At 43.4% G+C, this 23,172-nt stretch overlaps 1 protein-coding gene across 1 annotated transcript in view; it reads left to right on the forward strand.

Annotated features, from left to right (window-relative positions):
* Positions 1-14,407, forward strand: part of LOC108389193 (igE-binding protein-like) — an 82,749-nt gene extending 68,342 nt beyond the window's left edge. The window contains exons 9-11 of the mRNA XM_073218581.1: positions 427-603; positions 6,181-6,318; positions 6,887-14,407. Of these exons, the coding sequence (XP_073074682.1) occupies positions 11,972-13,108 (1,137 nt within the window). The 5' untranslated portion in view covers positions 427-603; positions 6,181-6,318; positions 6,887-11,971 and the 3' untranslated portion in view covers positions 13,109-14,407. The remainder of the gene's footprint in view (positions 1-426; positions 604-6,180; positions 6,319-6,886) is intronic.
* Positions 14,408-23,172: the final 8,765 nt, after the last annotated feature.

Raw genomic sequence — 23,172 nt, forward strand, 5'->3', positions numbered from 1 at the left:
TTTCCTTGGTATGTTTCTGATCTCTGCTTAACACCAGACTTTAATCCCTTCTAAGGGTCTAAATCATAAAGTGGAATTCCTCTAATTACCAATGCTTCCTTGAGAGGGTAAAGAAAGGAATTGCACAAGGTAATGTCTTGAAGTTAGTGAGACCAGATAAGAAGCCTCTATCTTTCCTGTGAAGGGAAACACTCAACAGTCAGTCAAGGAGTGGACTGTTCTTTTAGATTGTGAATTTTAGCTGTTATGGCAGTATGTTTCTCAAGACCAAACCTGGGCTACTGCCTGTAAAGAAAGAGTACCTTTAAGATAATCCATTCATTATAGCCATGGTAACCCTTCCATTTTCAGTTAAAATAATTGTTTTTCCTTTAAAAAATGTTTGGGCAGAATTAATTTAACATGGAATATCTTGTCAAAATATAGTTTACAAGAGAGGAGCCAAGAGGTGGCATTAGTAGAGCAGCAGAAATCTCCTCCCAAAACCATATATATTTTTGAAAATTCAACAAATACAACTATTCCTAAAAGGGAGACCAGAGGATACTGTACATCGGCCAGGGTACATCTACATCTGGAAGACAAAAGCACCTCGCAAAGGGGGTAAGATACAAGTTGTGACCTGGGTGGACACAAGTGCACACCTCACCCCAGGTCCCCATTGGTAGGAGAGTAGTCAGAGCGGAAATGTAGAGGGAGCCCAGGACTGCTAAATACCCAGCCCTAGCCATGTGCACTGGGAGTACAGACACAGTATGTGGTGTGCTGGATAATAGGGAAACGGAACAGTAAAACCTGCGAGTGGGTCCCTGCAGCCAGCACCCCTGGGACAAGAGAAAAGTGAGTGTTTTTGAAAGTCTTAAAGGGACAGGGAACCCACAGCTGGATGGAAGTGTCCCAGGACACTCAGCCTAGCAGCTGGGAATCTCGGGGAACTCCAGGTGCCCTAACCCCCTGGGCGGAAGCGCAGCTCGGAGGCCCCTCATGGTGATAAAAAGCCTACTGACCATTCCCCTTCCAGCAAGGTCCCACAATAGCGGTGCAGCAGCCTGAGGCAGGCCACACCCACAGCAATGGCGGAGTGTACTCCACAGCAGCTGGGCAAGAATCAGAGACCCTTTCTGCGCACAGCTGCCCAGCAGAAGCCACTAGGGGTCACTGTTCTCCCAGGAGAGGAAGGCCAGAAACTAGCAAAGAGAGACATTCTCGCAGCCGACACACGCACCAGCTCCTAACAACTAACTATCTCTATGAAAAGGAGGAAGAAGTTGATCCAGACCAAAATCAGACACAACCCCTGAGAAGGAGCTTGGAGAGATAGACCTAACCAATCTTCCTGAAAAAGTATTAAAAATAAAGATCATATCCATGCTGATGGAGCTGCAGAGAAAAATGCAAGAGCTAATGGACAAAGAAGGGAGGGAGACTACAGAAATAAACAATCACTGGAAGGACCTAAAAGCAGAATGGATGAGAAGCAATAGGCCAATAATGCATTAGAAACCAGAAAACAGGAATGCATAGAAGCTGAAGCAGAGGGAGATAAAAGGATCTCCTGGAAAGAAACAATATTAAGAGAACTGTGTGACCAATCCAAAAGGAACAATATCCATATAGGGGTATCAGAAGAAGAAGAAGAGAGAAAAAGGGATAGAAAGTGTATTTGAAGAAATAATTGCTGAAAACTTCCCCAAACTGGGGGAGGAAATAGTCGCTCAGACCACATAAGTACACAGAACTCCCAACAGAAGGGACCCAAGGAGGACACCACCAAGATACATAATAATTAAAATGGCAAAGATCAAAGACAAGGACAAGAGTTTTAAAGGCAGCTAGAGAGAGGAAAAAGGTCATCTACAAAGGAAAACCCATCAGGCTATTATCAGACTTCTCAACAGAAACCTTACAGGCCAGAAGAGAATGGCATGATATATTTAATGAAATGAAACAGAACAGCCTTCAACCAAGAATACTGTATGCAGCACGATTATTATTTAAATGAAAGGAGGAATAAAACAATTCCCAGTCAAGCAAAAGTTGAGGGAATTTGCCTGCCACAAACCACATCTCCAGCATATTTTAGAGGGACTGCTCTAGATGGGAGCACTCCTAAGACTAAATAGGTGTCACCAGAGAAAATAAAATCACAGCAGAGAAAGCAGACCAACCAAATATTAAAGGCAAAACATAAAAGCAACTACGCATAAAAGCAGTTAAAGGAAACAGAAAACAGCACAGAAAAAAGCACCCAACATAGAAAGAATGGAGGAGGAGGAATAAGAAGGGAGAGAAATAAAGAATCATGAGACAATGTTTATAATAGGTCAATAAGCGAGTTAAGTTAGACAGTAAGATACTAAAATAGCTAACCTTTAACCTTTGGTAACCACGAATCTAAAGCATTCAATGGCAATAAGTAAATATATTTCAATAATCACCCTACATGTAAATGGACTGAGTACACCAATCAAAAGACACAGAGTAATAGAATGGATAGAAAAGCAAGACCGAACTATATGCTGCTTAGAAGAGACACACCTCAAACCCAAAGACATGCACAGATTAAAAGTCAAGGGATGGAAAAAGATATTCCATGCAAACAACAAGAAGAAAGCAGGGGCTGCAGTACTGGTATCAGACAAAATAGACTTCAAAACAAAGAAAGTAATGAGATAAAGGAGGACATTACATAATGATAAATGGGTCTGTCCAATAGGAGGATATCACCATTATAAACATATATGCACTCAACACAGGAGCACCAGCATATGTGAAACAAATACTCACAGAATTAAAGGAGAAAATAGAATTCAATGCGTTCACTTTAGGAGACTTCAACACACCACTCCAAAGGATAGATCCACCAGACAGAAAATAAGTAAGGACACACAGGCACTGAATGACACACTAGAACAGATGGACCTTATAAACATCTGTAGAACTCTACATCCAAAAGCAACAGGATACATATTCTTCTCAAGTGCACATGGAACATTCTCCAGAATAGACCATATAGTAGGCCACAAAAAGAGCCTGAGTAAATTCGAAAAGATTGAAATTCTACCAACAAACTTTTCAGACCACAGAAGTATAAAACCAGAAATAAATTGTACAAAGGAAGCAAAAAGGCTCACAAACAGATGGAGGCTTAACAGCATGCTCCTAAATAATCAATGGATCGAAGACCAAATTAAAATGGAGATCCAGCAATATATGGAAACAAATGACAGCAACACAAAGCCCCAACTTCTGTGGGATGCAGCAAAAGCAGTCTTAGGAGGAAAGTATATAGCAATCCAGGCATATTTAAAGAAGGAAGAGCAATCCCAAATGAATAGTCTAATGTCACAATTACCGAAATTGGAAAAAGAATAACAAATGAGGCCTAAAGTCAGCAGAAGGAGGGACATAATATAGATCAGAGATATATAAAATTGAGATGAACAAAACAATAGAAAAAAATCAATAAAACCAAGACCTGGTTCTTTGAGAAAATTAATAAAATAGATAAGCCTCTAGCCAGACTTACTAAGAGAAAAAGTGAATCAATACACATCAACAAATCAGAAACGAGAAAGGAAAATTCATGATGGATCCCACTGGATTACAAAGAATTATTAGACAGTACTATGAAAACCTATATGCTAACACTCTGGAAAACCCAGAAGAAATGGACAACTTCCTAGAAACACACAACTTTCCAAGACTGAACAAGGAAGAAACAGATAATCTAAACAGACAAATTACCAGCAATGAAATTGAAGTGTAATCGAAAAACTGCCCAAAAACAGAACCCCCAGGCCAGATGGATTTACCTCGGAATTTTGTCAGACATACAGAGAAGACATAATACCCATTATCCTTAGAGTTTTCCAAAAAATAGAAGAGGTGAGAATACTCCTAAACTCAGTCTATGAAGCCAAAATCACCCCAATACCAAAACCAGGCAAAGACCTCACCAAAAAGAAAACTACAGACCCATATCCCTGATGAACGTAGATGCAATAATACTCAACAAAATATAAGCATACCGATTTCAAAAATATGTCAAGAGGATCGTACACCATGGCCAAGTGGGATTCATCCCAGGTATGCAAGGATGATACAACATTAAAAAATCCATCAACATCATCCACCATTTAAAAAAAAGGACAAAGACCACATGATCATCTCCATAGATGCTGAAAAAGCATTTGACAAAATTCAACATCCATTCATGATAAAAACTCTCAACAAAATGGTCATAGAGGGCATGTAACTCAACATAATAAAGGCCATATATGATGAACCAACAGCCAACATCATAATGAACAGCAAGAGGCTGAAAGCTTTTCCTCTGAGATCGGGTACAACACAGGGTTGCCCACTCTTCCCACTGTTACTCAACAATAGTGCTGGAGGTCCTAGCCATGGAAATCAGATAAAACAAAGAAATACAAGGAATCCAGATTGGTGAAGAAGAAGTTTAACTGTCACTATTTGCAGATGACATGGTATTGTACATAAAAAACCCTTCAGAGTTGACTCCAAATCTACTAGAGCTAATATCAATATTCAGCAAAGTTGCAGGATACAAAATTAACACACACAAATCTGTGGCTCTCCTATATGCTAAAAATGAACTCATAGAAAGAGAAATCAAGAAAACAATTCCACTCACAATTGTATCATAAAGAATGAAATACCTAGGAATAAATCTGACCAAGGAAGTGAAAGACCTATATGCTGAAAACTATAAGACACTCTTAAGAGAAATTAAAGAGAGGACACTAAGAGATGGAAACTCATCCCATGCTCTTGGCTAGGTAGAATTAATATCATCAAAATGGCCATCCTGCCCAAAGCAATATACAGATTTGATGCAATCCCTATCAAATTACCAACAGTATTCTTCAATGAACTGGAACAAAGAATTCAAAAATTCATATGGAACCACCTAAGACCCTGAATAACCAAAGCAATCCTGAGAAAGAAGAATAAAGTGTGGAGGGGGGAATCTCACTCCCCAACTTCAAGCTCTACTACAAAGCCACAGTCATCAAGAAAATTTGGTTCTGGCACAAGGAGAGCCACAGAACAGTGGAACAGATTAGAGACTCCAGACATTAACCCATACATATATGGTCAATTAATATACGATAAAGGATCCATGGACATACAATGGGGAAATGACAGTCTCTTCAACAGATGGTGCTGGCAAAACTGGACAGCTACACACAAGAGAATGAAACTGGATCACTGTCTATCCCCATTCAAAAAAGTAAATACAAATTGGATCAAGACCTGAATGTAAGTCATGATAGCATAAAACTCTTAGAAAAAAACATAGGCAAAAATCTCTTGGACATAAACATGAGTGACTTCTTCATGAACATATCTCCCTGTGCAAGGAAAACAAAAGCAAAAATGAGCAAGGGGGACTATATCAAGCTGAAAAGCTTCTGTACAGCAAAGGACACCATCAATAGAATAAAAAGGTACCCTACAGTATGTGAGAATATATTCGTAAATGACAGATCCCATAAAAAGGTTGACATCCAAAATATATAAAGAGTTCACACACATCAACAAACAAAAAGAAAATAATTCAATAAAAAAATGGGCAGAGGAGGTGAACAGTTCTCCAAAGAAGAAATTCAGATGGCCAACAGACACATGAAAAGATGCTCCACATTAGTAGTCATCAGAGAAATGCAAATTAAAACCACAATGAGATATCACGTCTCACCAGTAAGGATCACCACCATCCAAAAGAGAACAAATTTTGGGCAGGTTGTGGAGAAGAGTAACCCTCCTACACTGCTGGTGGGAATGTACATTAGTTCAATCATTGTGGAAAGCAGTATGGAGGTTCCTCAAAATGCTCAAAATAGAAAACTAGAGGGAGGCAGGAGGAAGGCAACAAGCCCTGAAGGAAACCAGTGGACTATACTTGGGACCTGGAGTGGGAAAAGACTGTGGGAGACTGGGAATGGGGTGTGGTCACTGCTGAGAGGACCGGTGGAAAGTCAGGACTCTAATTTTAAGCTTCTTAGCACAGAACCATATAGCTCCTTGGAAGATAGGTGAAATTAGCCAGCTTACCCCTCTCCCCCAGCAAGTCTTTCTATGTTTTACTTTTGGTTTGGTTCAAATAAACTACCTGGCCCTTTGTTGCCTCTCTTTGCCTGCCTATTTCAGCTAGAATTTATCTTTCATTTGGGCCTAAACTTGGGAAGGAGCGTGAGCATGGGGCCCCAACCAACCACCAGCGGCCCTGCCCCCTCCTTCCCCCACCCAGGACCTCAACCTGCTCTCTGCTGCGTGGAGTATTTTCTGGTGAGTCCCTCAGTTTCCCCTGGTCTGCTTCCCTTCCTAACTCCATTTCACCTGGTCCGTTAGAAATCGTAGCTACATTCAGGTGGGGCATCCGGACCGCCCCTGGCCCTGTGGTGTGAGAGACGTCCCTCACCCAGGCTCCCAGGATGTCTCTCCTGACTTGGTGCTCTTGGGATGCTGGGCACTCCTCTCAGCGGAATTAGTTGGGAAGTGGCACAGACATAGGGAACCAGCCCTAAAAGCAGAGGCTCAGGCCCCATTGCGGTGTCTCATTTCTAATTTGGCTTCTCTATATTTGTCCCAGGAAGTTTGCAAACAGAAGCTAGTCTTTCCTTGCTCTGAGGCTGGGCCTCAGTATCCCTTAGACAATCAATCTCATTGGCCCCCTGTGGGAACTTTCAATTTGGCCTCCTCACCGACTTGATTTATTGCCACTGGAGCAGAGAGTAGAGTGAAATCCCATATGTGCAGGCTTTTTGGACTTGGCGTTCAATGACTCAAGTTCTCCTAGCCTGATCTCCAGTTAATGATTGTCAGCCTCTTACTCTGACCATTCCTTCCTTTTCAGATCTGCCAGGAGACCGCATTCGCCTGCCTCCCTCAGCTCACAATCCCCTCCCCCTCTCTCCACCACTATCTTTAAGTCCTTTGTCTTCACACCTGTCGCTGCCATCTTAAAGTCCTACATTCTCAACCATGCCTTTGTCCTGCTCTCCTCTTCCAGTGGCTGCACCACCCCCTCTCCGTCCGCCTTCACTGCACTCTTCCCCAACCAGAACATGTTCCTCCCGCCCTCTGGTTCCAGAAGCCATGGACAAGAAGCTGAAGAGAGGGAAAGCAATTAGATATCAGTGACTCAAGTCTTTTTATTGGTTTGTCTGTCTGTGTATATGTTTTTGTGTAAAAAGCGTTGCTGACTGTAGTCATTATGTCTCAGTTTGTATGTTTGTGTGTCTAGGTGTGTAGATGAAAAATATTTTCCTACCTCCAGATGGTATTAATAAAAATTGATTTAAAAAACAAGTGCTTGTGAAAATTGGGCATTGTAAAACTTCCAGAAAAATCTGATAAAAAATGTTAAGCATAATGCTAATTTGGGTTTAGCTGAGGAGAGCATGTCCTTGTGGTTATCAGCTACCTAAGTTTACCTAAGATCATTTAAGTTAATGTTATCTGCTAAATCTTTTAAGAATAAAATGCTTAAAGGCTTAGCTTTGTCTAATATTCAGTAAAGGTCTTGTAGGTAATCTAGCATAGTTGTTACGAATGAATGAACTAAAAGGTGTGGCAAGTGAACACCTTTTTAATTGTGTGTTACAGGGTGTATACCTACATACCAGCCTGAGAATCTTTGTGGTAACCTAAAACCTTAAAGTTCTGCTAGGTTAAGAAGATATACTTTATGTTTAGTGAGATATTGTGCTATGAAGCTCATAGTTACAGAAATTATGAAATGTTCATAAATTTGTCAATCTGCAGAATGCTAGTGTAACAGTTTACAATAGCCTGCTTCTCAGTGTTCATGAAAAATTAAGGTACCTAATGGTATTAAGTTCTAATTAAAATTACTTAAAGTAATAAGGATAACATTTTTGAATGCTAAAGAATGTGTCTTTTGATAAAAGAAAGTAACTTTATTCTAAAGCATAGCTGTTTATTTAGAAATAAATCTAAATGTAAAAGGGTTGTAGATAGTTTGTAGAAGAATTTAATATGGTCATGCTATATAAAATTAAAGCAAATAAGTCTCGGTATCAAGTACACAGCAAAATTAGAATCTTGTTTTCAGTTAAAAAGACAAAGTTTTCTTAACTGTTAGTGTGCTCTTAATATTGAAAGATTGCAAAAAGTTCTCTAATTGTTTTATCTAAGCAATTTCTCATGCTTAAAGTCTCAATGAGTTGTCTGATTATTTATGAAAATGAGATCTTAATATTAAAAAGACTAAAAGCTAAGATTTGTTAACAGCTGTGTAACCTTCTGTATCTGCCTTTAAAATCTGTTATTATCATTAGGGTTAAATAGATAAGTATTGTTTCATAGTGACTTATGATTCTATTTAGGCAAGTGCCTTAAAAACTTTAAATAGCTTCCCAAAATCAAATTCAGAAAGATACTTTTACCCCTAGTTAACTCTGATATTTTCCAGAGGGCCCCTAGAACATGTCAGAAGAACTTTTTCTCATTGGAGAAAGTATTTGGCTAATTTAGCTTATTTATCTGATATATAATTACCTGCTTAATTACTTAGAAAGCACTGTGAAAAAGAATAATGCTAAACTTTGTTACTAAATGTTTTGTGTTACAGAAATACCAGAATTTCCTTATGTCAACTGTCTTACTGTAAGCTCTCATCAAATCTTTAACCATTGTCATTTGTAAGTCTTGCTATTTAGTCACTGTTTTATTACTCTTAAGCTAGTAAAGAACTTGATTTCAGTAGAACAGGTATTAGTTACGTAAGATTAAGTAAACTAAGGAAGATGACTTTGTGGCTTTTTGTTTCAAATGTTGTTGATTAAGTGTTTTAAGCTTTTTCTCTTAAGCTGACAACAGTTTAGTAAATGACTGCCTTTATAAGCAGAATTGAAACTTTATCTTTCTCTCTACCCGATCCCTCCAGAATTTAAAAACTCTCAGTGACTATTTTTATATTTCATGGTAGTATGTTTATTTGCACAAGTTCAATAAGAATCTGCTTTCCTTGTAAGAAGACCAGTTAAAAACACTGGTTATATTACCAAGGCTTTGACTGGAATCTCACACCTGAGAGACACGTGTGTAAACTCAGATATGAACAGACAGCTTTAAGGAACTAAGATTGACTTTATACAGCCAACAAAGCCCCTTAGAAGACCTGGCCTAGTACCTTGCTTACGAGTTCCCAGCAGCCTTACCAGGTGAGTAAAGAAGGTCATTTCCTGGCAGGTGCAGGAACCTCAAGAATGTCTTGGGAACCTCAAGAAGAGAAGAATTCACCCAAATCTACAGGTACTGCAGACAAAACCTGATGACAAGTCTGGCTTGGTTGTCTGGCCTCAAGAGGCCTTTAAAAGTCCAATCTGAAATTCCTTACAAAAAATTCCAGCAAAGCATATTTAATAGAGCCTATGTAATCAATTGCTCTTCTTGCTGTGCTTATGCAAATAATCAAGCCATCTATTAATTATTTTCTTAATCTAGCTACTTCTAATAAAAATGAGGGTGATTTTAGAAAAATATTGTTTCAATAATGCAGTCTTATCTATAGTAAATCCCAATACTAGTCATTAAAATGTAAACTCGATTCAGAATTCCAGTCCCCCATAATAGCCTGGCTAATGCCCCTACTGGGCCCCTTAATAACAGTTTGTAGTTTACTCTTAGTTGCCTCTTATGTCCTCAGGTTCCTCCAACAGCAGCTAACCTAGATAACCCGGGTCGCCACCAACCAGATGTTACTTCACCGTTATGCACTTCTTCTCACTGAAACCCCTCCTTTGGCCTAATACCAGCCTCAAACCCCCACGGCACCCCTTGTCAGCCAGAAGTAGCCAGATCGAGTCATCGCCCATTATGACCAAAAGGCTAGAATGTTAGGTTGGAGGAAGGAAAAACAAGGACATGCAAACAGAATAGAGAGGTACCATAAAATGAGAACTGACCAGACCCCAAGGTCCGTGCCTTATATGGAAAGGGGATGGTTCTTCCTGAATTCCATCCTTCTGATGTGCCAACTAAGACCCAGATGTCAGCTTCCTCCCTCTTGGAAAGAAAAAAAAAAGTTTCTAGTTGTCTATTATGTCATCTTTAGCCAATCATACCTTTCCACACCCTGTAGGATAGCTTGCCCACTCCTCCCCCTCCTAACCCCTTAGGAGCCCCCACCTCCCTCACCAGGTGTGACTTCCCCTGCCTGTGTTTCAGACCGTGGATCATCATTACCCGGGAGTTTGCGTTCAAATAAACTACCTGGCCCTTTGTTGCCTCTCTTCTCCTGCTTATTTCAGGTAGAATTTATCTTACAACTATCATTATTAAACAGTGGACCCAGAGGCAGTTTCTTCATTAATAAACTCTACTTTTACATCAGCTCTGTTTTAATGCCACTATTTTGTTCAGAACTAAATTTGAAATCTAACTTTGGGATATAGCCCACTGCCAAGCCTCTCTATGTGAATGTCTCAAAATTACCACAAATTCAATATACTCAAATGTCAGCTCACCCTCTTTACCAAGTCAGGACAAAGTAAAGCCCTGTTCTCCTGCGTCTGCTGTCTCAGTGACAATATCAGTATCTAGGAAAACCAGAAACAGAAATGCTTCTAGATACCTCCTGTCCCTTATTGTAGCATTTCCAGAATATCTTGCCTGACTTTAGTATATCTGCATATCAATAGACGTTCAGAGGTGGAAAGAAGTATGGCTTTAGTGCATTTGCATCTTTCCTCAGGGGTGGAGAAGTTCATCTTCATATCAATGGGTGATTACCTGGGCAACAGAGGGCTTATCTGTACCTAGAAGTGAGGGAGAAGGCAGGTGTGGTTGCTGCTTGTTGGCAGCCGCGCTCAGAAAATAGCGCCCAATGCAGGGCAGCCGGAAGGCCCCGAACTTCCTAATGACAAATCATCCCACACCACTAAACTACATGCTAATTGCGCCTTGGCATAAGGACCAATGAGACCCACCAAATGGTTATGCTAATAAGGCATATGGAGCCGCACCAACCAGGTCAGAGCATGAGAACTATATAAGCAAGCCTCTCCTTCCCCTCTGCGTCCTGCCCAACTCATTTGTTTCACAAAGAGCTGAAGAATAAAGCTTTCTGCAGAAGAATCCTGCTGTTGTTGCATGCTGTTCTTGCCGGTGAGGACAGGGCACGCGACAAGTGGTGCCGAATCTCGGGAACCAGAACATCACCGGCACAGGGAGGACCCTTCAGACATCTGGAGAGGATTCAGAACTGAAGGTCAGAAGAAAGCCCGGAGGAGTAAGTTCCGAGAGGCCCCTGCTTTTTAGGATGATGATTGATGGTTCTCTGTAAATAAGGAGGCACCATGGGGAATGCACCGTCATTAGTCACGGCGCTGCAGACAGCTCTCAAAGAGCGAAACTTGAAGGTCTCCAGCAAAGTCTTAGGATCTTTTGTGAAGGAGATAGACCGTGTGGCCCCCTGGTTCATTTGTTCAGGGTCCCTCTCAATCCCGAGCTGGGACAAACTGGGGAAAGATCTTGATAGAGAGGAGGAGGAGGGTAGCCTGAGGGGAGACACCAGGCCCCTCTGGAAACTGATTAGAGCTTGTCTGCAAGATGAGAGATGTGAAAAGGTAATAAAAGAAGGTCAGAGAGCATTGACAGATATCCAAGAGAGCATGTCAGAAACGGAACGGGAAACAGCGCGCGCGGCCGAAAAAAGGCCACAAAAACGAAGGTAAAGAAACCTCAGAGTGAGGGAGAAAGCCCGCCTAGGGCAAAAGCGAAAGAGCCCCGAGAAGCGAGTGACGATCGCCTCGGAGAAAATAGTAAATACCCCTGGAAAGAGTTGAGGGACCTCCAACTCTCCAATAGGGAATCTGAGGAGGAATTAACGTCCGCAGAGGAAGGGGAAGAGAATAAAACCGCAGAGTGCAGAAGTAAGGGAACCAGCAAAGTTGAAAAGCGGACCAAGGAAAAAATGAAAGCAGGGTGTCCCCCGATGCCCGTTGCCCCGCCACCTTACGTGAGTGGCGCACTCTCCTTTTGCCACCCAGATACTCTTCAGGCAATTAGACAAATGTTTCCTGTATTTGAGGATAATGGCGTACGCTCTCACCAGCCCCTGAGCCATAAAAAAGTTAAGGAGTTAGCAGAATCCGTTCGGGCTTATGGAGTCAGTGCTAACTATACCATAGCACAAGTTGAGAGATTAACAGAGACAGCCATGACACCCGCAGACTGGCAATATGTAACTAAGGCATGCCTTTCTAGTATGGGGCAATACATAGAATGGAAGGCATTGTGGCATGATATCAGCATGACCCAGGCACGCGCAAACGCGGCCGAAGGACAGCCTGCGTGGTCATATGATATGCTGACGGGCCAAGGACAGTGGGTAGCCAACCAGACCGCCTTCCCCTTACAGGTATATGCACAAATAAACACGTGCGCCACCAAGGCATGGAAAGCCCTCACCAACAAAGGAGAAGTATCAGGCAATTTGACAAAAATTATTCAGGGGCTGAGCGAGCCATTTTCTGACTTTGTCGCTCGTATGATGGAGGCCGCAGGCAGAATATTTGGAGATCAGGAACAAGCAATGCCCCTAGTGGAGCAATTAGTATTTGAACAATGTACCAAGGAATGCAGAAAGGCGATAACACCCTGGAAACAAAAAGGGATACATGCCTGGTTGAAAGCCTGTAGAGAAATAGGAGGGCCACTCACCAATGCGGGCCTAGCCGCGGCCATATTACAGAGCCACAAACAAGCCAGGATCACTAACAGAAGTATCAAATGCTTTCAATGCGGGAAATTAGGACATATAAAGAGAGAGTGTAGGAGCCCAGCTTCAGAACAAACAACCCAAAAGACCCCTGGGTTGTGCCCTAAGTGTAAGAAAGGCAGGCATTGGGCCAAAGAGTGCCGGTCTATTAAAGATATAGAAGGGAAACCCTTAGAACTGCCAAAAAACGCCCAGAGGGCCCCCCGTCACCAGGGCCCGCAAATATATGGGACAACCAGCACGCAAGTGTCATTCGGGAACAACCAGGCCCCCCAAGGAGAGCCACTTCAGGTTCCGCGGGATTGGACATCCGTGCCACCACCAGAATAGTGTTGACTCCACAGATGGGAGTTCAGCCTATCCCTTCAGACTTTAAAGGCCCCCTACCACCAAATACCATTGGGTTACTCCTAGGGCGCTCTTCTGCTGCATTGAAAGGCCTGATAGTTCATCCCGGAGTTATAGATCAAGATTATGAAGGACAAGTAAAAATCATGTGTTCGGCTCCCAGAGGAATCTATCCTATATCCCCGGGAGACCGCATAGCCCAGCTCTTAGTTTTACCTAGTCTCCACGCCAATTATCCTGCTACCAACACGGAGAGGGGAGAAAGGGGCTTCGGCTCCTCTGACTGGGATTCAGCCTTCATAGTATTAGATTTAGCAGACAGACCAAAATTAACTCTTCAAATAGAGGGAAAGAGCTTTGAGGGAATCCTAGACACTGGAGCAGATAAAAGTATTATCTCTGCAACCTGGTGGCCCTCCAAGTGGCCTGTGACCCAATCCTCACATTCATTACAAGGTTTAGGATATGAGTCAAGCCCTTCAATTAGTGCCAAACCATTGAAATGGCGAGCCCCTGAAGGACAAGAGGGTACAGTCACCCCTTATGTACTCCCTCTACCGGTCAATTTATGGGGGAGGGATGTCATGAGAGACTTAGGCCTCAAACTCATTAATGAATACTCCACCCCCGCCCAAGGCATGATGATGGACATGGGATACATCCCTGGCAAGGGGCTGGGGAAACACCAACAGGGACACATAGAGCCCATCCTGCCCAAAGTAAAGAGTGACCGTCACGGCCTGGGTTTTTCATAGGGGCCATTGAAGATGCCATGCCCATACCTTGGCTCACAGAGGAGGCCGTATGGGTTCCTCAGTGGCCCCTATCCTCTGAAAAATTAGAAGCAGCTCATTGCTTAGTGCAAGAGCAGCTCCAAGTGGGACACCTAGAACCCTCTGTGTCCCCATGGAACACACCCATATTTGTAATCAGGAAAAAGTCAAGATCATGGAGGTTGCTTCATGATCTGAGAGCAGTAAATGCTCAAATGAGAATGCTTGGACCCATACAACGGGGACTGCCACTCCTCTCTGCCTTACCCAAAGAATGGAAAGTGCTCATAATAGATATTAAAGATTGTTTCTTTTCTATACCTCTAAGCTCCAAGGACAGGGAAAGATTTGCTTTTACTTTGCCAGCTATTAACCATGAACAACCCGATGCCAGATTTCAGTGGAAGGTCCTCCCTCAAGGAATGGCAAATAGCCCCACCATATGTCAACTGTACGTTCAGTGAGCGCTAGACCCAATTCGTAAGACCTATCCCACGCTAAAGATCATCCATTACATGGATGACATCCTTCTTTGCTCCCCACAACCAGCAGAAATAGAAGAAGCATATATAGATCTCACTAGATCCCTAGAAAATTGGAGACTGAATATAGCAAGCGAGAAGGTCCAAAAATCTAGTGTTAGCAAATTCCTAGGAGCAACCATTTACACAGATGTAATTTGCCCCCAAAAGCTTGAGATAAGACATAATCAATTGCGAAATTTGAATGACTTCCAAAAACTCCTAGGAGATATTAATTGGTTGCACCCATACTTAAAGATACCCACCACTGAATTGACTCCACTATTTAAAACCCTAGAAGGAGACCCACGACTAACGTCACCACGCTCCCTCACACCTGAGGCATTACAAGCCGTTCGCAAAGTAGAACAGGCTTTGATGACAGCACAATTAAATAGAGTGCAATCGAATGAACCCTTTGAGTTGTGTGTGCTTCCCACCCCGGAGCTGCCAACAGCAGTTTTATGGCAGCACGGCCCACTGATCTGGATCCATCCCCAAGCCTCTCAGGCTAGGACAATAGAGTACTATCCGGCAGCCGTAGCCAAACTTGCTTTGAGAGGAGTAAAAACCTCCATGACACATTTCGGAGAGGCTCCAGCTAAAATTATAACCCCTTACAGCGTAGAACAGATACAAGTATTATGTGCTATGAACGATGATTGGGCCATACTTGCTTACAGTTTCTCAGGAACCTTTGATAATCATTTCCCTAAACATCACCTCATCAACTTCGCCAAAAATCATCTCCTAGTATTCCCTCGGGTCACTAGCCTAACCCCGCTGCCTCATGGAAAAACAGTTTACACGGACGGGTCTAAGACAGGCACAGGTGCCTATGTCCATGATGGCAAAGTTGTGACAAAAGGCTACACGCCTGACACTCCACAAATAGTGGAATGTCGCATAGTCTTAGAGGTCCTACAAATCTTTCCTGAACCTTTAAATATTGTGTCTGACTCCTGTTACGTAGTTAATGCAGTCAAATCTCTAGAAGTGGCCGGGCTAATCAAAGCGTCCAGCCCAGTAGCCACTTTGTTCAAACAGATACAATCAGCACTACTTCATAGGCAATCTCCTTTGTATATAACTCATATCAGAGCACATTCAGGCCTTCCCGGGCCTATGACCCAAGGCAACCACCTGGCAGACCTCGCAACCAGAAATATAGCTTTTCCCCTGCTAGACCCTATCACCACAGCTTCAAAATTCCATACACAATTTCATGTCACTGCCGAAACACTGCGCAAGCGGTTTAGCATAACCAGGGCCGAAGCTAGGAACATTGTCCTTAGCTGCCAACATTGCTGCAGCTTCCTTCCCACACCTCATGTTGGGATCAACCCCAGAGGTATTAGGCCTTTACAAGTTTGGCAAATGGATGTGACGCATATTTTGTCTTTTGGGAAACTGAAATATGTACATGTATCCGTGGATACTTGTTCAGGAGTCATCTTTGCCTCCCCATTGTCAGGAGAGAAAGCTTCCCATGTCATCCAGCACTGCCTTGAGGCTTGGAGCGCATGGGGGTTACCACAGATTCTGAAAACAGACAATGGCCCAGCCTATACCTCTACAAAATTTGCTCAATTTTGTCATCACATGGGGATAAAACATATCACTGGCCTTCCCTACAACCCACAGGGTCAAGGGATTGTGGAACGCGCTAACCGCACGCTCAAATCCTATTTACTTAAACAAAAAGGGGGAATTGAAGATATACCCCCCACACCAAAAACTGCCATAGCCCTAGCACTTTTCACTATAAATTTTTTGAATCTGGATGCTCAAGGCCATACAGCAGCGGATCGCCATAATCAGTGGCCAAAAGACCCACAAGAACTAGTAAAATGGAAGGACGTGTTATCTAACCAATGGAAGGGCCCGGATCCAATCATAATCAGATCCAGGGGAGCTGTGTGTGTTTTCCCCCAGGGTGAAGAAAATCCCTTCTGGATCCCAGAGCGCCTAACGAGGAAAGTCCTAAACAAAGGAGATGACTTCGCTATACCTTCTGACCCTGCTCCTGACACTGGAGACCCCGACTCAGGGAGTATTGAGATGGGGAATCCTGTCTGCCTTTCCTAAGCCTATGCCTGTCCGTTTCAATGCAGCCATTTTTCCGCGCTTTTTCACTACCAATGCTAGTATGAACTTGCCCTACTTAGTTAAAGACACCCTAGTAGCTCCCCTGGGAGAAAACCGATCCTTCGTAACTAATGGGTCATTATGCTTCACCACTCAGAATCTAGCTGGCTGTATCTCCCTGAAACGGAGGAAATACGGATGGTTCAGTGACATAATTCTAGAGGCCAGTAGCCTCCCCGTTATGTCAGCTAAATTTGAAGGGCCTAATAAGGAAGGGAGCCCGCCCTATAACAACATGACTATCCACCAGATGGTTCTCTGGATCAATGGCACATTTGTACACTCTCCCAGGAACAATTCCACCGACAGGCCTCGTCAACCCAAATATGCCTCCCATTGTGTGGGCGACTATGAGGGAGAGCTGTGGCCCTGGACTGACTGTCAGTCAACTGTAGTAACGTGGGCAACTGAGAGGCAGGAGTTTACCATCTCCCCAGATATGGAGGGACGGCCAGCCAATGAGGCTTGGTGGCCAGTAAAGGTGCTCGGAGGCGAGTTTCGTCAGCAGCTGAGCATGAACCCCTTCCATAAATGGATGCTGTGTGGAGTCAATGGCTCGTGTACCGACCTCTCCCCCTTTTCCGCCCTCCAGGGTGGGGGAATCGGTGTAAAAAATATCACCTTTTGGTGCGAGAATAACCACATGCGCGCACACTGGAACATGATCATGACCCATAACAACGAGAACTACACGTGTTCAGCAAAATCAGGTCCAGAGTCACCTAATTCCCTTTTTCCACCTTCTCCAGTATGCGTATACCCCCCATTTCTGTTTATCTTATCCAATAGTAGCTTTGACTCCTGCTCCAATGAAACCTGCTTTCTGTCTCAGTGTTGGGATGCGCGTAACTTTACCAATGCTTTGGTAGTCCGCATCCCCCGTTGGGTCCCTGTTCCCGTAGACGCCCCTAACACCATGACTCTGTTTCGAGAAAGGCACGATTTCGGTGTTACAGCCGCCATAGTGCTCCTGATCTCCGCGACCGCGGTCGCAGCCACCGCCGCTGGTATAGCTTTAGACACCTCCATCAAATCGGCTACAGAGCTCAATAACCTTGCAGCCTCAGTAGCTTCTGCCCTGGACCAACAGTCCACACTTGATGGCAAACTGAAAGGAGGAATAATGATCCTCAATCAACGCATAGATCTCGTGGAGGAACAAATAGAGGTGCTCTGGCAAATGGCCCAATTGGGATGTGAGCGGAAATATTGTGCCCTCTGCATCACTAGCATTCAATATAAAAATTTTACACGGGCAGCTAATCTGTCACGAGACCTGTCCCAGTATCTTTCAGGAAACTGGTCCCAAGACTTCGATGGGACACTAGAAGAGCTGCGGCGAGAAATTATCCACATCAACTCCACCCGTCTAGATATCTCCGTAGCGGAAGGACTCTCTTCCTGGTTCCTCAGAGCTCTCTCCCACGTCAAGGAGTGGGCGGGCATGGCTGGAATGGGTGTGTTCCTGCTTGGAGGTCTCATGCTCTTACTCTGGTTGTTATGCAGACTCCGCAACCAACATAAGCAGGACAAGGTGATCCTTGCTCAAGCCCTAATGGCGATAGACGTTGGCGCCTCTCCCCAAGTGTGGCTCAACATGCTTAAGAAGGAAGCTCGGCTTTAGCTTGAGGTAGCTCTTGCACCCTGAGCCCATGTGGCACTGCACCAGGCCCGAGTACCTCAATGCTTAATCACAGCTTTCTTTAAGAAGCTCATGGTGCAAGAGGGTTGAGAAAAAGGGTCCAAACCCTTTGTACCAAGCGGTCCCAACGCCAGCCAGAGGATGCGAGGCAAAGCACTGCAAGAGGTCTTGGACCCCTCTGAGAGGCATGCCTGACTGCATAGGGGTAGATGCCCAGAACCCCTCTCCAAAAAGGGGGCATCAGGAAGTATGATGGAGGTCAGGCCTCTGTCTCCGCCTCTGCTGGCAAGTTCCGCCTTGAGCTTCTGTTAGACAAAAAAGGGGGAGATGTTGGCAGCCGCGCTCAGAAAATAGCGCCCAATGCAGGGCAGCCGGAAGGCCCCGAACTTCCTAATGACAAATCATCCCACACCACTAAACTACATGCTAATTGCGCCTTGGCATAAGGACCAATGAGACCCACCAAATGGTTATGCTAATAAGGCATATGGAGCCGCACCAACCAGGTCAGAGCATGAGAACTATATAAGCAAGCCTCTCCTTCCCCTCTGCGTCCTGCCCAACTCATTTGTTTCACAAAGAGCTGAAGAATAAAGCTTTCTGCAGAAGAATCCTGCTGCTGTTGCATGCTGTTCTTGCCGGCGAGGACAGGGCACGCGACAGCTGCTGGAGCAGAGAAGAAAGGGACTGGGACTGCAGTTTGTGAGAAACGGGTTTTAAACTTTATTTCTCTCTTTGACTGCTTTTGGTTTTTAAGAGTATTTTGCCCTAGGATTTCCTTTCCCCAGACCGACAATTGGCATAAGTTGGCAGTGTTCCTCTGAACCCAAAATCTGTTATAATGGGTGCGTCCTTTGGGAGTGCCGCTCCTAGAAATGACGGGGAGAAGCGGCGCTCACGTCAAGGTACATGTGTCTTCACTCGTGTGGTTGTGGATGTGCCACCACTGCTGCTGGCCACGTCAACCCCAGCCCGTGGCCCGAGCCTAAGGCTTCTGCTTCTTCCACTGCTGCTGCTCTTGCTGCCGGCCGGAGCCTGGCCACAACCATGGAAATGAGCATAGGCCCGGGTCACCTTTATAGAGAAGCAACTGTCTGCAGTGTACCATGTCTTGCTGGCTACAGAGCCCATCGCTGGAACAGCTCCGACCAAGGTAATAATCTATCCCAGCGCAGCGTGGGTGCGAGACTGGACCCAAAGGCCACAGAGTGGTGTGGCACAGACAACTCAAAAGACAATGTTGGCCCATCGGTGTGGCTTGTCTTTCATCTTTAAAGACGTCAGCCGAGCCCAGAAGGAGTGCCCTGCATGTTGTGCAGATCAGCAAACCACCAACAGGGGCCTAGAGCATCTCTCTGCAGTGTATGGATGGTTGCCAGTTACTGAGACCGATTGAGGTACCCACTTTATTGGACATGTGTTGCAAAGATGGGTGCAGGAATTAGGAGTAAAATGGACATGGCCCTGGACTTTTCAACACATGGATGAGCAATGGCTGGTTCTTATGGCAGCTTGGGGAAAAGGCCTGGAAGCTGGCCTTCTGCGTATTCCTGTAATAACAGCAAATTGGCCCCTTGACAATCACTGTTATTTGCTTCTATGGTCTTTGTGTCCTGGATGCACCCCCTTGGCTGCAGCTGCCAAGTGATGACTGGAATGGACGAGTTTTGGACTTAATCTGCATGGGACTTTGAACCTAGCTGAATCTTCTGGCTTGAGAATTATGATTGTGTTGCTGTTCTATGAGTTTTGGACTTAATCTCTGCATAGGACTTTGAACCTAGCTGAATCCTATGGCTTGAGAATTGTGATTGTGTTGCTGTTGCTAAGAAAATAATGTTTAAAGGGAGGATTGACTTTGACTAATGTTTGGTGAAAGTTTTGTGAGCAATCTAGCATGATTGTTAGGAATGAGTAAACAATTGTAGAAACATATTTTGTGCTTAGTGAGAGATTGTGCTGTAAAGTACATTTGCTTAATCTGCTAGGCTGAATCCTCTGGCTTGAGGATTATCAAGATTTAATTGCTGTGGTTATTGCTTGTTACTAGATTGGTTGGAAGAGGGAGATCAAAGAAATTGTTAAGGCGAGATTTCTGGAAGGGTGGATTGTGGGTAAAATTGTAGCATTTCCAGAATATCTTGCCTGGCTTTAGTATATCTGTATATCAATAGACGTTCAGAGGTGGAAAGAAGTATGGCTTTAGTGCATTTGCATCTTTCCTCAGGGGTGGAACACTTCATCTTCATATCAGTGGGTGATTACCTGGGCAACTGAAGGCTTATCTGTACCTGAGAGGTGAGGGAGAAGGCTGGTGTGGTTGTTGCTGGAGCAGAGAAGAAAGGGACTGGGACTGCAGTTTGTGAGAAATAAACGGGTTTTGAACTTTATTTCTCCCTTTGACTGCTTTTGGTTTTTAAGAGTATTTTGCCCCGGGATTTCCTTTCCCCAGACTGACACCCTTTTATTCCCATCTTCAGTTGAACTCTTGGTTCTACTGACATTATCACTGAGATTTATTGGTCTTGGTCTCCTGTCTTTCTCACAGTACCTTTTCATATTCCCACCCAGATAGGCCACTCGTGTGTGTGTGTGTGTGTGCGTGCGTGTGTGTGTGTGATTGCCACAGACTGACAACATTTCCCTACCACCATTCATCTAGACAGTCCATCTTTGATCAAATTAATGTTTCATGCCATTTCTCTTTACTGCATTAAATACCCAGTTGCCTGCAGGAGGACTTATTACAAAGCATGTAATAACCTCTCTGACTTGGTCCCTGTATTAGTTTTCTATTGCTGCTGTAACAAATTACTACAATCTTAGTGGCTTAAAGTAACCAAAAGGTATTATTTTATCACTGAGGTCCATAGTCTGAAATTAATCTCATTGTGCTTAATTAAGGTGTTGGCAAGGCTGCATTCTTCTGGAGGCTGTAGGATGCAATCTGTGTCCTTGTTCTTTCTGTCTCTTAGAAGCTTCCCTTTCCTCCCACTTCAAATCCAGCATGTAGCATCTTCAATTCTCTCTCATCTCAGACTTCTGCCTCTCTTTAAAAATTTGGTTACATTGTTCCCACTTAGATGACCCAGGTTACTTTCTTTTTATTTTAAGGTCAGCCGATTAGCAACCTTCATTTCATTAGCAATCTTAATTGCTGTTGCCATGAAACAACGTATTCACAGCTCTTGGAAATTAAGTGGTAGACACCTTTGGAGGATGTCTTCTTGCCTATATAGCTCTTTTCTCCCCCTCTGAGACACAACCCCCCATCCCACTTCTCAGAATTGAACCTCAAGTGATGCAGAACTATTTGCAGTTAGTTCTCTGCATTGAGCTTACAGGTTTAAAACTGTGTGTTTGTTGTGTGCTTTAACTAGAAAGCCTCTAGGCCTTTCTTACATTTTAAACTGTTGCCAAATTCTCTTCCTCTGTGTTTACCTCCATCTTAGCACTTTTCATATTACAACAAAAATATCTTTTTACCTATCAGTCTTCCTTTAATAGAATAGAAATTCCTTGAAAGCAGGTATTGGCTTATTCACCCTTGTATGCACAATAGTTAACACTCTGTCTAGCAAGCACTTAGTTAGCTGCAAGTATATTTTTGTTGTCCTGACCTAGGCAGCCCTGAATGAGGAACCCACTGAAGAGTTTTAAGCAAATTATTACTTGAAGAGGTCACTCGCTTAAAACATGGAGGGTAGTTTGTGTGGATGAGACTCAGTGCCTGGGAGACTTAGTGATACGTAGTCTAGTAGGCCAGAAAAAATCAAGTCCCAAAATAATGAGTGAAAGGCAATAGGAATGAAGGGGAGAGAATGGATTTGAGAGACATTTGAGTAAACATTTTAATTACTTTGGGTTTTTCCTCATCTCGCCTACTTTAAAAAAAAGGAAGTTGGAAGGAATGACTGCTGCTGTGAAGCTGACAAGGGTAAATGACAGGCTTAGACGCTGGAAGGAACAGGTAAGCCCGAAAAATTAATGAATCCCTTAAAAATCCTACATCAAACTGGTGAGTTATTTTTATAAGGAAAGCAGCTGCAAAGCAACAATGGAGGGGCTGGAAGTCTATGATATTTATGTGTAAGTGGACTTTTTGCATTCTTGGAGATGTTAAGTATGGGTTTGAAGTTTTATGAACTTGGGATCTTTTCAGAGATTATGTTTATTTGCCTTTGCTTCATAACAAGCCATTCACAAAATGTAATGGCTTTAAACAATGATTTCTTATTTCTCACAACTCTTTGGTTTGGCTGGCATTTCTTTGTGTCTGGACTGCCTCAGCTTGGGCTACATTATCTAAGATGCCTTCAACTCAATGTCCAGGGCCTCAGCTGGGATGCCTGGAATGGTTAGGATTGGGCCACTGTCTGCACATGCTCTTTTCATCCTCCAGATGCTTAGACCATGGTTTTTCACATGAAAGCCCCAGGATTCCCAGCGTGAGGGAGGGAAAACATTGATGTGCTCTTGTGCTTTAAAAATCTTTGCTAGTGTCCCATTTTCTGTTATCCTATTGGCCACAGCAAGTTATGTAGCCAAGGTCAGAGTCAGCATGGGAGGGAACTACTCAAAGGTTTGGATACTATAAGGCTTATATCCTTAGGGAATCATTGCTAAAAAATCATTTGAGCTCATTCTCTGACCTCTGTAATTCACATTTCTCCCATATTTAAAACACTGCTATTGCTAAGACTACCAAAGGTCTTAACTCAATTTTGTTACAGACTTAAAGTTCAGTATTTTATGATCTACAGTCCTGTCTAGAGGCAGCCTCTTAAATATTGCCTTTATTAATTCCCTGTTTGTATTTATCTTTAATTTTTATTTAATTATATTTGCAGCATTTATTTCTTTAATGTTTAAGGATTCACTAAATGATTAGTTTCATGTAGTCTTTGACTAAACTGAGGACCAAGTTGTTTTATCTGTAGCTGATTTACCACAAGCTTTAGG

This window comes from Manis javanica, chromosome 12 (genome assembly GCF_040802235.1).
Source record: "Manis javanica isolate MJ-LG chromosome 12, MJ_LKY, whole genome shotgun sequence".
Taxonomy (NCBI): Eukaryota; Metazoa; Chordata; class Mammalia; order Pholidota; family Manidae; genus Manis; species Manis javanica.